This window comes from Colius striatus, chromosome 7 (genome assembly GCF_028858725.1).
Source record: "Colius striatus isolate bColStr4 chromosome 7, bColStr4.1.hap1, whole genome shotgun sequence".
Classification (NCBI taxonomy): Eukaryota; Metazoa; Chordata; class Aves; order Coliiformes; family Coliidae; genus Colius; species Colius striatus.
In genome coordinates, this window is record NC_084765.1 from 41,768,737 (window position 1) to 41,782,388 (window position 13,652).

Below are 13,652 nucleotides of genomic sequence, written 5' to 3' on the forward strand. Positions count from 1 at the left end.
GTTGCACCCAGCTGCAGGGAAAAGCCAATTCACACTCTGCCACTGAGGAAGCTTTTGAAGTGGTGCAATTCCAGAGGCTGCACCCTCAGAATTGTGCTTCTCTGCAACAAGCACTTGCTTGACCTTTGAAAGAAGGCAGTTTGCTGGTGTGCTGCCAAGCTCCTGGCCCCTCCACCAGCAGCCCCAGGCTCCAGGGACATCAGCCAGAGACCTGCACACCCATCAGCATTGACAATGAGCCCCAGACCCAAGTCCTGCCAGCCCCAGAGAGTTACAGAGGCTGGGGAGAGGGGGAAGAGGGGCTCTAAGAGCTGCATGAGGTCAGCTCAGGATTATGTATTGACCACTAAAAAGCAGATTGTGGGTATTTATGAGACAGGCCAAACTGCACATCCCATTACAGAATAGCAATGTCAATAATGAAGAGTCAAACTCCCCATTAAGCCTCCACACAGTGATTGTGGCTTGGATGGCTCCCTAGCTATGACCCCAAGATAAGATCAGACCTCATCCATCCCTCAGTGCCCAGAGAGCACAGTGGCTCCCCAGACCAGGGCTCAGCTTCTTCCTCAGCTCCAATCTCAACCTCTTCTGGGGCAACTTGAGCCCATCTCTTGTCCTGTCACTTGTTGCTCAGGCACAGCCTCCTGTCAGGGAGCTGCAGAGTGCTCCAGTCTCCCCTCAGCCTCTTCTCCAGGCTGAACACCCTCAGCAGCCTCAGCTCCTCCTCATCAGGGTTGTTCTCCCTTGGGAGAAGCCTTTTTTCCTGGTCCTGACATGGGTTTGATCCCCAGGAAAAAGCTGAAGGCTGATAAATGCATCATTTTGGCCTTTTTGACCCGAGATTAAACCCTGAGGCACTGCCAGCCAGAGCTCAGCACCCATGGGCCAGTCCTCACCCTGGCCAGCTGATGCTGTACAAGGCAGCATCCCTCACCATGTGCTCTGTACAAGGCAGCATCCCTCACCATGTGCTCTGTACAAGGCAGCATCTGTCACCAAGTGCCCAGGCCATGGTGCTGGAGCATCTGCCCCACGGCTCCTGCATGTTCATGGCACAGATGAGAGACCACTTCACACATACCCAGCCTGCAGAGCAGGGGAGAGCCCTTCAGCCTGCTCCTGCCAACACTCTGGAGCCCTCAATCTTACAGTAACCAGCAAAGCTCCTTGTTTTCTCCTTGTTTATGCATCTGGCTGATGGCACAAGCAGCTGGAGCAGCAGAGGGAAGCTGAGTGAATGGCTTCAGCTCTGCACCCACCACAGGAAACACCTTGGGGCTGGAATAAACACCGGAATCCATGCACTGAGTGGGGCCTCAAGGAAGAGCATGTTGCTCTAAAACAGGCTGGGATGCTCCCATCCCCTCCATGCTGCTGGGCTCTGCCCTGCCCTGCCTGGCACTTGGGCTCAGCAGCGCTGGGGATGAGCTTGCAGATCCCTAAAAGCTTTGCTGAGGGGCAAGGGGAGGGTGGCTGAGGGTTAAGTGAGGGGGTAGCTCAGGTCTTGTCTGACACAGAACCCATCTGGCAGCTCCTACCAGCAGCAGCAGCCTGGTTCAGAGGCTGCTTCGTGGGGGTGATGCTGCAGAGCGAGGAGGGCTGGCACGTGGGATGGGCACAGGGTGGGCTCTGCACAGCCCTCAGACCCAACAGAATCACACAGTCACTGAGTGATGGGGCTGGCAGGGCCCTGCAGAGCTGCTGCAGCCCCAGCCCCTGCTCAAGCAGCTTCCCCTGGCTCAGGGGGCTCAGGAACGTGTCCAGCTGGGGTTGGAAACCTCCTGAGGACCCTCCACACCCTCCCTGGGCAGCCTGGGCCAGGGCTCCCTCACCCCAGCACCAAAGGACTTTCTGCTGCTGTTCCAGTGGCACTGTTTGTGTTCCAGCTTGTGCCCATCACCCCTTGTCTTGTCACTGAACAACCACTGGCCCCATCCTCTCCACTCCTGCCCTTTGGGTGTTGATCAGCGTTGCTGAGGTGCCCCTGAGCAAAGCCTTCTCTCCTCCAGGCTCAACAGCCCCAGTTCCCACAGCCTTTCCTCCTCAGAGATGTTCCAGTCCCCTCTTGGTGGCCCTAATCATATAATTATAGATCAATTAGGAACTCTTAGATCACTGTCTACTTGTCTAAGCCCGAGATGGGACTTTTGGCAGGACCAGTTGTGCTTGGGGACAGCCACTCGTGTGTCTGCACTGAGAAGAGGGCTCTGGGGTTTCTCTGACTTGCACAGAGCAGTGGTTTGATGCTATGAAGGATTAACCCCATTAACAGGGTCTAAACAAAGGACAAAAGACAAGATGAACATTTCTGAAGCCATATCTGCCAGCTGAGGGGTTTTTTCCCAGCCTGGAAGGAAGGAAGTGACTGGGATCTCCCTAGAGTTCAACTTCTCAATGATTTCTTCTTCCTAGAGCCCCCTGAGTGCCTGGGAAGAGCCTCTCCCCTTCTCAAGCCACTGGGAAAAGCAGCACTGAGCGAGGCCAGATGTGTCCTGGCCATGGGGCTGGGCTGTCCCCACCAGTCCCCATCCCTCTGTGCCCATGAAGCTGCTTCCCACCAGCCCTGTGCACCCCACAGCTCTTCACAGCCAGCCCAGGGAGCCATGCACAAAGCATCCCTGCTACCAGAATCTGTGCTGTGCCTCACTTGAGACCATTTTACCCCCAAAAAGGAAAGCTTCTGGGAGCTGCAAACCAAACATGTCCTGGCCCCACATGCTGAGAAGAAACACAACTCTCACGCTCATCAGTCCAGTCTGTAAACAAGCCCAATCTTCCTCCCACTCTGTTTCCCAACTGCTTCCCACCCTCCCAAACATCCTGATGGAGCACAAAGAGCTTCTGGCTGCTGCAGCTGCCCTGGGTCACCAACCACAGCATTCTGCCCTCCTCCAGCTCCTGACAGTTTCCTTGAGGCCAAAGAACACTGCATGCTTGTTTTCTTCTCAACTTGAGAGGCTCTTAGGAAACTCAGACAGGGGGAAAAGCCTCTTCTCAGGTGTTGAGATGAGGGGGTGACCGAGCCAGGTGCTCATCCATGAGGGTTGTTTCACACCTCATCACCCATTGTCAAGGAAAACTTGGGCTACAGCCTTTCTCTCTTTGTTTTTCCCAGCCAGCTGGAAGCAGGGTGAGTGGGGCTGTCTGTGGAACAGGAGGAACAACAGAGCCAACCCCTCCTTAACCCAGTGGGGTTTGGATTGTAACCTGCGCCGTGGGTGTGAGAGGGGGGCTGTGGGGACATCCAGGGGCAGGGAACTGCTTGGGAAGGGGCTGAGGGGGAAAAAATCAGGTCAAACAGAGCTGCTGGGAGCTCTAACACTTCTGCTTTTGTGAGAGCCTGGCAAAAAAAGCCTTTGTAAGCCCCAGCTTTGTAGAGGACACGAAGCACTGAAGTGTATTTACCCTGGCAAAAGGGACTGTGCTACAGCACACGGGTGAGTGGCTCAGGCACCTCTCTCTCTCTCTCTCTCTCACTTGCTGTTTTTCACCCCAAAATGTGCTCCTCAGGACACAGGGCAGCATCCTTCAGCCCAGGGCTCCTGCAGCTCCTTTCCCATCCCAGTCCCATTCCCACTGGCTCCTGGACAATGTACAAAAACCAGAGGGTGATGTCAGCTGGGGGGCAAAAGTTGTCCAAGAGAGAAGGAAAGAAAGAAGAAAAGGAGAATAACAAAGGAAGGGAAAGAAAAACAAACACTATCCCCTGACTATTTCAGGCTTCAGAAAGCTGCTGCCAGGCCAGGGTGAGGCAGTGCCAGAGCCCTGGTTGGGGGAGGATGGATGGAGGGATGGACAGAGGGATGGAGGGATGGATAGAGGGAGAGATGGAGAGATGGAGGGAGGGATGGAGAGAGGGAGGGATGGATAGATGGAGGGATGGATAGATGGAGGGAGGGATGGAGGGAGGGATGGATGCATAGAGAGAGGGATGGAGGGATGGATGGAGGGAGGGATGGAGGGAGGGAAGGACAGATGGAGGGAGGGATGGAGGGATGGATGGATATATAGATGGATGAGTGGATGGAGGGATGGATGGAGGGAGGGATTGAGGGATGGAGGGATGATGAGATGGATGGATGGAGGGATGGTGAGATGGATGGATGGAGGGAGGGATGTATAGATGGAAGGATGGATGGAGGGAGGGATGGAGGGATAGAAAGATGGAGGGATGGATGGAGGGAGGGATGGAGGGAGGGATGGATGGATGGAGGGATGGATGGAGGTCACAGGATGCTGGCACCGCCTCTCCCTCCCCATTCCCCACCCCCCACGAGGAGCTGGAGTCCAGACAAGCTCTGCCTTGTGCCCTGGCTCCCATAAGGAGGAAAGCATCCACAGAAGCAAAAACAGAGACTTGTTATTCTGGCACAAACAAGAGCTGGGGGAGGAACGTTTGCAGCACGGCTCCTGCCCTGCCACACATCCACCACTGCCTCAGATCCCACCTCTGCTCCACTTCTCCTCGGCCTTTAGCACAAGATGCTCCAGAACTGATCTTCTTTGCACTTCATCTAATGATGAGAGCAGCCAAAGTGACTTGTTTTGGGGTTCCTAGTGAACCCCCACCCCCGGGATGGCGCAGGAGCCACGGGCTGAGTCCCCTGGGGATGCTCACTGCACGTCAGCCTCCTCCCTCTCACCTCTCACATACTTCTCTACATTCAGCCTTTTTGGTCACCTGCTTCAAGGCCTTGGCATTCCCACAAGGGCCCAATCTTCCATGGATCTGCTCTCATCTGACGTACAGAGCTTCTCTGAGGTGAAGGGAGGAGAGCTGTGGCAGCTGCTGCGCTCCTCTCGGTAAGAAATGCTTTGCCGTGGAATTGCATGGCCAGCTATCTGCAGAGCAACTGGGGATGGGCAAGTGGGGCTGTTGCTGGCAGACCCCTACCCTTGGCATGGCACCTTGTGCCCAGGCTGTTTCCATCCCTCTCCAGTTCCCCCCAGGGCCACCCTGGGGTGTGGAGTCCTCACCTGCCCTGCTCTGCTCCGCGGGCTGCTCGGGTGCCTCCTGACACCCAGGGATGGACACGGGGCTCAGGGAAACGTGGGAGCTCCTCGAGCCTGGAAGAAAGGGAAAGGATTTTGCCTTGGGTTACAGCATCACCACTGTCTGCCCTAAGCTCCTGCTGGGCATGAAGCCTGGACCTTGGCTCGAGTCACTCTGAGTGCCAACGTGCACCAAGGTGCAGCCGCCAGTACCGGTGCAGCCTATTTCCTAATTAAACCAGTGTGGCTCATTCCTAATGATACTGGGACCAGCTCCAGCCCTGCACAGTGAAACTGCTGCTGGGAGGAGGGATTTCAAAGCCATCCCTCCTTCACCAGTGGGGATATCAAGTCCCAAAGCACCCAGCTCTGGGTGCCAGCACAGCTGGCACAGGGATTGACCCCAGCCTGCCCACTCCCAAGCACCACAGCCACACTCCCAGTGCTGCTGGCACCCACGGGTCAGGATGTGGCCCCCATCACTCTGGATCTCCCCCCAGGCACATGGAGATGGTCCTGTGCAGGGACAGAGAGGTCATTATTCTCTGGGGAATTTATAGCAGCTCTTGTACAAGCGGGGAGCAGGGATGCTCAGAGCAGAGGGCAACCAGGGCTGGCTTGTCTAAAGGGACAGTCACAGCTGTCATTTCACAGCCATGCACCTCCAACCCCCAGCACCCCTACAACCTCAGCAACCAGCCTTTTAGGTCCTCCTTGCTCTCAAAACCCAACAGCATTAGCTCTGTGCCATCCCCTGTCCCCAGCGTGGGCACTGGCACGTCCCCAGGCTGACCCCAGCAGCTCTGCCATGGGCTGTTTTGGCTGGAGTGTGGTTATTTCCCCACCCTTCAGCACAGGAGCTGGGAAAGGGTTTTCCCAGGAGGCTCAACAGCTTGAGGGATCTGCATAGCAAGCTGCCAATGGAAGGAAGAAACCACATCTCTGGGAGAGGGAAAGCGTGGGTGTGCATCCCTGCAGAGAGCGGGGGCTGTGGTGGGCACGTTCCCATCCCAGTGCTGAGCAGCATCAGGCCCTTCCTCAGCTCTTCTTTTACATGAGCATGGAGCAACAGGTTGGGAAGCCTCAGTTTTGGTGCAATGAAGCAGCCACCACCCTGCCCTGCTCGAGCCCACCAAGCAGCATCCCCCCCGTGCTCGCCAGCTGCGTGCCATTGCTGAACCCCAACGTGGGCTCAGCTCTGAAGGGTTTACCCTTATTCCTCCCCTCTCTGCAACTCAAGCAACAACTTGGCTGCCCCAGCACTGCCCCAGCTCAGCCTCTGCCCAGGCAGTTTTGCTCCCAGGGCTCTTTCAGGGGAAGGCTGGAGGCTCTGCAGCCCGATTCCACCCCGGAGAGCTGCAGCGAGGGGGCTTTGCCAACAGCTCTCCAGTGAACAAAGCAGCTGGGGATTTCTGGGAGCTGAGCTTGGCACCAGGCCCCTCCCAGCTCGGGAGCAATGGGATTCACAGATTTGGGGGGGAACTCTTAGCAGCTGGCTCCCTCACTTCAGGTTTGCCAGCTGCCAGATTTGGGTAATTGCACACTGAGTCGGGAGATAGGAATCCAGCCCTGGCCTGCCTGGAGCTCTCTGCTAGCTGGGGAATGAATTGAACTATTCATCATTTGATAACATTTCCATGAGAAGCAGCAGGAGGAGGTTGGGGGGGTGGGGGGTGTGAGGGGGGGTGTGAGCCTGCTCTGCATTTGCAGGGGATGAATTGGAGCCTGCTGGCCATGGCCAGCGCTGAAGCACCAGATTAATGCTGCATTGAATCTCAATTAAAGCTCATTAAAAAGCCACAGGCCAGACAAGTTGCCTTTGATGACAGCAATGCTTCTTCAAACTGGGACCTTCCGTTTTTAGACTCAAAGAGGCTCGTTATGCTCCTTCCCTACCCCCAGCAATCCCACCAAAGCTAAAGGCTCCTGCTGCTGGAGACAAAGGTGCCTGTGCTGGGTGAGGAACAGCTCGGTGGTGACAGCCTTGTTCCATCCAGCTGCTAAGGCATGGGAGCAAGTCTCCTCCTTCCAGCTGAGGCACCACACACCACTACAGCCTAGAATCATAGAACCATGGGATCACAGAAGCTTTTGGGTTGTTAAAGCCCTTGAAGCTGCTGCAGTCCCAGCCCTGCCCTCACCCTGCCCAGCCCAGCACTGACCCCTCAGCACCTCAGCCCCAGGGCTTTGGGATCCCTCCAGGGCTGGGCACTCCCCCAGCTCCCTGGGCAGCCTGGCACAGGGGCTGACACCCCTCTCAGGGAAACAGTTCTGCCTCAGCTCCAACCTCAACCTCCTCTGGGGCAACTCCAGCCCCTTTCCTCTTGTCCTGTCACTTGTTACTGTAGAGAAGAGCCTGAGCCCCAGCTCAGTGCTGTCAGGGAGCTGCAGAGAGTGCTCCTGTCTCCTCTCAGCCTCCTCTTCTCCAGTCTGCCCCTGACACTCTCAATCTGCCCTTCCCAAGGAGCCAGAGGACACCACTGGGAACATCACAGGTCCAATCCATAACCTCCCAAGCGAGAGTGGTAATGACTATTGACCCCTGGCAGGGCATCACTTGTTTACAGCATCTGAACATGATGGGTGACAGTTGGCAATCTCCTCTCTGGGTTTTGCTTATGGCTGTATCTGAACCACGAGGCTGAGCTGGGATTTAGGCAGCATGGCTTGATGACTAAATGCCAATGAATAGATCCTAAAGCCAGAGCAGAGCATGGGATCATTCAGGCAGCTGTGGGACCTCTCCAGTCATTTTGAAACCCTCTTCCCCAAATTAACATGCCCCCAGGCCCCCACGAGCTTGTGTTCATGGGCAGTTATATTTAGAGCTTTGGAAACAGCCTCTGGCAATAGGTGGGAGCTGGAAGCACCATGGCAGGACTTCTGACATGCCTCTGCCTGCCAAAATACACCCAGCACAACACCTGCTGGGAGGTTACATTTGTCTAGCCCTTCCCTGAGGGCAGGATTCCCACTTGGGTACCCCCAAAGCTCCTGTTACCCTTTGCAGGTGAATGCATTTGGACTGGTTTTCTATTTGCAAGCAGCAGAGACAAAACCTGAGCCCCAGTCCCTCACAGGAAGAGGTTGCCCCCTGATTCCTACAACACTTTCTTAGCTGAAGATCACCATCTCAATCATAGAATCAGGCTGGAAGGGACTTGGAGAGCTCATCCAGTGCAACCCCCCTGCCAGAGCAGGACCCCCTAGAGCAGGGCACACAGGGACTCATCCAGCTGGGGTTGAATGTCTCCAGAGAAGGAGATTGCAGAGGCTGGGGAAAGCCCTGGCCAGGCAGAGCTGGCATGGCATGGCATGGCATGGCATGGCATGGCATGGCTCATGGTTTAACCCCAGACAGCAGCTCAGCCCCACACAGCTGCTCCCTCTGTGGGAGCTGTGGATTGAGATAAGTTTAGTAACTCAAACGAACTAGAACACAATCACAGTAATAAACCCAAAGCAGATTGTGGTGATAGTTGTAAGGAACAGGAAGACAAGAAAAAGGGAGAGAAATAATACCCAAGAGAGCCAAGTGCTGCCCAGTGCAGTTGCTCCCCAGCCACCCAAGCAGTGATTCCTCCCCTCCTCTCACCAGTCCCCCCCAGTTTCTCTCCTGGCCACGATGGGCTGTGCTCTGGAGCAGCCCTTTGCCTGGCTGGGCTCAGCTCTCCTGGCCACGCTCCCTCCCAGCTTCTTGGGCCCCTCCTTGATGGCAGAACAGGAGGAAACCGAGGAGTCCTTTTGCTCCAGAAAAGTGCTAATGAGCCACAACTAAAGCACCAGTGTGCTGTGAGCATTGTGCTGCCCCTAAACCCAAACCACAGCCCTGCACCAGCCCTGGGGCCAGGATTCGCTCCCTCCCAGCCAAAGCCAGGCTGTGCCTGATGCCATGGAGGTGGCACAGAGTTCAAGCAGCTCCCTGGGCACAAGGTGTGGGCTCTCTCTTTGCATTCCAGTTGGTCTTTCTTTCTGCAGCCTATTTATAACCTGCTCAAACTCTCCTGGGTAGCAAACTCCCCCGGACAGCGAGGTCTGGGGCTGCGCCCGCTGCCTTTCCTCCCGTGGGAGGGAAGGGGGTGGTTTGGGACACAGATGAAACCAGTTTGTTCCACATCCTGATAGCAGATATTTTTCTCAAGGCCTACCCAGGGCTCTTGTTTCCAGCACTCCCTGGGAAACAGCCCCAGCACAGGAGGAGTTGTTTCAGGAGCATCATAAATGCCTGACCTTGACAGCACTGGGAGCTGTGGGCTTTCCTGGGCTTCCTTAGGTAGGATGCAAAGATCCCTGAAGTCCTCTGAGGCTCCACTGTGGGAACTCACACAGGATTCCCAGTGCCCAGCCTCGGCTCTCCAGACCCTTCCTTGAGTGCCCAGCTCACTCTGACCCCTGGCAGCCAACACCACACAGACAAAGCATCTCCCCTCCCATGAAGGGCTGCTCATGCCACTCTCTTCTCCCCCCACCACAGCAGCCTGGCACCCAGAGGAAGGGCTGGGGAGTGAAGGACGAGTTCTGCACCTCAGTGCTGGGGTCTGTGGCCTGATTTGAGTGGAAACCTCCCAGTGCTGATGCTGTGGCAGGTCAGGAGCCTGCTCTTGGCTGTTCATTAGCTCACAACAGGAGAGTCCATGCTGTAGGAAATCCAAGCTATGGGGTGTGTGAGGGTTTGGCAGAGCTTCAGTCTCTGTGCACACGACATAGACCTTCCCAGTCTGCACCTCCATTCCCTGAGAGCCAGCAGCAGCCCTTCCCCATGCTCCTGACAGTGCTTTCCTTACAACCTTTGCTCAGTGTAGCTCTGAATAAACTTATTTGCACCCAGGAAACAAAACCCCAGCATGTTCATGAGCACTCCCAACCAGTCAGCCTGGCTTGAAACCCCCTGAGTCTGGAGCCCTTTTCACCCAATGGACCTGTCAGCTCCATCAATCAATCCCTCTCTCAGCACCCACAAGAGCTGGGAATGCACTTTGTCTTGGACAGAGGTGCTGGTGGGTTTGCTGAGCTGTTGGGGGCTGTGACACAGCACAAACACCAGGAAACACCCAACAACAAACAGCAACGCTGGTGACCACCCAGCAAGAGCCAAGTGGGCAAAAGGCAATTTATCTGCTGAAGACAAAGATCACAGAGAGTGGTTCCTGCCCAGCAGTGTCCTCCCTGGGAGCCTGGGCACCAGCCTTGGCTCAGGAGCTGCTTCAGGCTCTTTGGATGTCCCCAGCATGCTAGTGCCAACACACGTGCCCTCTGCTGCCAGGGAGGCCAGAGACATTTTGGGGTGAAAGGCAGCAAAAAGAGCACAGTCACTGCTGCCCTTCCTGGGCTCTGGGACTCAGAGAGGCACCACACCAGCTTCAGTCCCGTTTGCTTCTGCCTTACACGCACCAAGGGAGTTAATTGAGTCCTGTGTGCCCCAGCAAGCCAGTGCCACAGCCCCATGAGCTGTAGGACCAGTGCAGTGGCACCAAACACATCTCATCAGGCCCATCCCCAGGATGGCAACCAGAGTTTGCTGAGACCCTTCCAGCTAAGGGCAGCCCCTGCCCACCATGGCCAGGCAGCCTCTCGCTCCAGGGGCTGCTCAGGGCCGCTGGGTCCCCTCCAGGGTTCAAACCAACCGCTCCTATGGGCACGACCCCATCCTTGTGTTGAGGCCACAGAGAGCTTGGGCCAAGCAGGTAGAGCGTGGCCTGCTCCACTCCCAAGGTCCCACAGCTGCCAGCACCCGGAGGTGACCCTTTCCTCAGCACCCTGTCAGTCACACAGCAATGCTCAGGATGCTCTCTGGGGCACCCGGCTGGCAGCTTCAGCCGGGCACAAGCCCGACCTGCAGCGGGATGGGGTGAGAGGGAGGAGACAACCCCCAGGCACGATGGGTGGCTGGTGGGGACGGGGAAGAAAGGGGAAACAGTGCTCAGGGTGCAAACCCTTCCCTGGCAGAGCCGAGCTCTCAGGCTGAGCCAGCGTTCAGAGGGCAAACCCCAGGGCTCCCCACCGCCCCCTCCCCCGCCGCCCAGCCCCTTCCACCCCGATCCCGCTCCTGAACCTCCTCCAGCCCCATTCCCGAGGTCTCCCCTCGCTCCAGACGAGCCGGCAGCCACCTGTAGAGGTCTGGGCAGCATCTGCCGGGCGCCTGGGAGCGGGGTCTGCCCGCGGGGGATGGGATGCTCGCCCCCACCCCCCGGCTGCTCCAAGGGTTAAAACTGCAGCACGGCGGCGAGCCGGAGGGGCCGAGCGAGCGGCAGACGCGAGGAAACCATCAAATACAATCGAATAACGACAAAATAAAAGCCTCAATGCCGGTGGGGGCCGACACGGCACCCGGGCGGAGCGCGGCTGGGGAAAGCGGGGGCAAAACACGGCCTGGGGCAGGGCCAGCATCCGAGCCGCGGCAAGGCAGGTCCTTACCTTGGTGACAGTCATGCGGGAAGTCGCGGAAGGGGCTGAGGAAGCTCCGCGGGAGGAGCGGGAGATGCGCGGAGGAGGAGGAAAGGGGCGGAGGGGATGGGGGGGTGGGAAGCGGGGGGGGGAGGTCGGAGTTTATACAGAAATAAAGAAGAGAAAACAGAAGGGACGGCGAGGGAAGGGAGGGAGGGAGGGAAAGGCAGCGGGGCTGGGGGCTGGTGTCGGCCGCAGAGGCTGGAGCGCACCCGCACCCGCACCCGCAGCCGCCCGCCCGCCCGCTGATGTCAGCCCGCGCCGCGGTGACGGAGCTGCCGCCGCCCCCGGGGGGTGCGGGGACGCAGCCAAGGAAAGGAGGGGCGAGCAGAGCGGGTGTGAGCGGGCCCGGGCAGAAAGGCCGGCTTTTAACTCATAGGCAAGGCGGGAGGCACCTGCTGTCCCCAGCATGGGGATGCTCAGCGGCCACCGCAGCCCAGCCCCGAGCCCAGCGCTCACCAGTACGGCCAGTGCGGAGGCGCTGGGAGGGGAAAAGCTCTCCGCTGTCTCCAAAGCAATAAGACTAAGGGCGTCTCTGGGCGCTGGGCAGGGGCTGGGCCCCGGCACCCGCTGCTGCAGGCTTCACAACCAAGACATGTATATTCTCCTCGGGAGCCGGGGCGTGCTGCAGGGTTGCAGCTTGGTGCCTGTGGCAGCCGGGCAGCAGAGCAGGGACCTGCAGCATCCATCCTTGGGCTCGTTTCCCTGCGCATAGCCGGTGGTTATTTACCGGCAGTGACAAGTGACAACAGCAGCGGCTGCTGCCGCGTCCCAGAGCTGTCGGTTCCATTTGCCAGCTGGCTGAAGGGTGGCCCAGGCTGGAGCTGCCACTCGATGCACAAGGCTGTTGCTGCTGTGTCCCACCACGCAGCTGGGTGCTGAGCTCCCTGCACAGATTGCCACATCGCTGCTGAGGGAATAAAGGCTGTGGCATTCTGTCTCACTTCCCCTGCTCACCACTGACTCAGCATATGAATTAGGGGTGCAGGGTACCAGGAGGCACTGAAGCATCTCATCTAGCCATGGCCTGCATCAGCTGCCCTTGCATCCTCTCACACTTTTGCACCAACCACAAAACAGAAGCATCTTGTCACATTTCTCAATATCCTTGGGGATGAGAGAAGCAATGACAGGACAAGGGGCAATGGGCACAAGCTGCAACAGAAGAGGTTCCAAAGCAGCACAAGGCAAAACTTGTTCCCTGTTGAGGTGAGGGAGCACTGGCAGGGGCTGCCCAGATGGGCTGTGGAGGCTCCTTCTCTGGAGACATTCCAACCCAGCTGGATGAGTCCCTGTGTGCCCTGCTCTAGGTGGTGCTGCTCTGGCAGGGGGGTGGCACTGGCTGAGCTTTCCAGGTCCCTTCCAGCCCTTCAGATCGTGTGATTCTATGATTTTAGCTCCCTGTCTCATGGCCACAGAGGAATGGAACCAGCACAGAATTATCCAGCCATTACATTAGACGTTGCCCCAACTTCTTTTATTGCTGCTGAATGAGAAATACTTGAGGCCAATCCCAGATGGATTCCCAAGTCCCCTGGAAGAAAAGCGTTCTGCCAATAAACAAGGGATTTCCCTTTTATAAGGAGCTTATTCAGCCAAGAGTCTGATGAAAGATTACTGAGTTTTATTCTAGTGCTGAAACAGCAGTGGGTCTGATAACAGGGGAATGGCAAGGGGCTGTAAATAAAACACCTGGCCCCTGAGATTCCTCTCAGCAGCATCAGCTCTGCTGTTAAAGATGAGCCGAGTGCCGTGAGCTGGAGTGGAAACTGTGAGAAAGGTTAATGCCATTAATGGAGAGCTGGTGACGTTAGGCAGCAGAAGCAGCCACCTCTAATTCCCCAACCAGCTGGAGACAAACCCTTCCCAACAAAACTCCCTTTTCCCCTGGAGCTGGTGCTGGCAGAGCAGGCTGGAGGCGGCCAGAGACGATGCTCAGATTTAAGCAGAGCTCAGGAGGTGACTGAGACAGGGGACATGGAGGCCCAGATAAGCTGAAGGAGGTGGAAGCAGATGCTTGCAGAGCCTCAGAGGAGCTGCTGTGCCCTGGCTGCCTTGGCTCGTGCTGGGGAAGCGGCAGCACTGGGGTTGTGCTGTGCTCCCGGGCCCTGTGGGAGCTGCTGGCATTCATTAGCACCAATTAGCTGATTGAAACAACTCCCTGGGAGCTGTGAACTGGGACAGCCCGTGAAGGTAGGGCAAGAAGGGAATGG

General features: G+C 57.2%; 1 protein-coding gene across 6 annotated transcripts in view; it reads right to left on the reverse strand.

Annotated features, from left to right (window-relative positions):
* The window catches only part of CORO2B (coronin 2B), a 38,040-nt gene extending 26,350 nt beyond the window's left edge, over window positions 1-11,690 (reverse strand). For 3 of the 6 annotated variants that reach the window (XM_061999925.1, XM_061999926.1, XM_061999920.1), the window contains exons 1-2: window positions 11,410-11,690; window positions 4,981-5,070 (exon numbers count right to left, since the gene is read on the reverse strand). Coding sequence is in view for 1 of the 6 variants with exons in the window: in XM_061999924.1 (XP_061855908.1) it covers window positions 11,410-11,424 (15 nt within the window). In the remaining 5 variants the exon portion in view is untranslated. Of the gene's footprint in view, window positions 1-3,408; window positions 3,428-4,980; window positions 5,071-11,409 lie in introns of those variants that run through there. The other 3 variants (XM_061999924.1, XM_061999921.1, XM_061999922.1) reach the window with 2 other exon arrangements.
* Window positions 11,691-13,652: the final 1,962 nt, after the last annotated feature.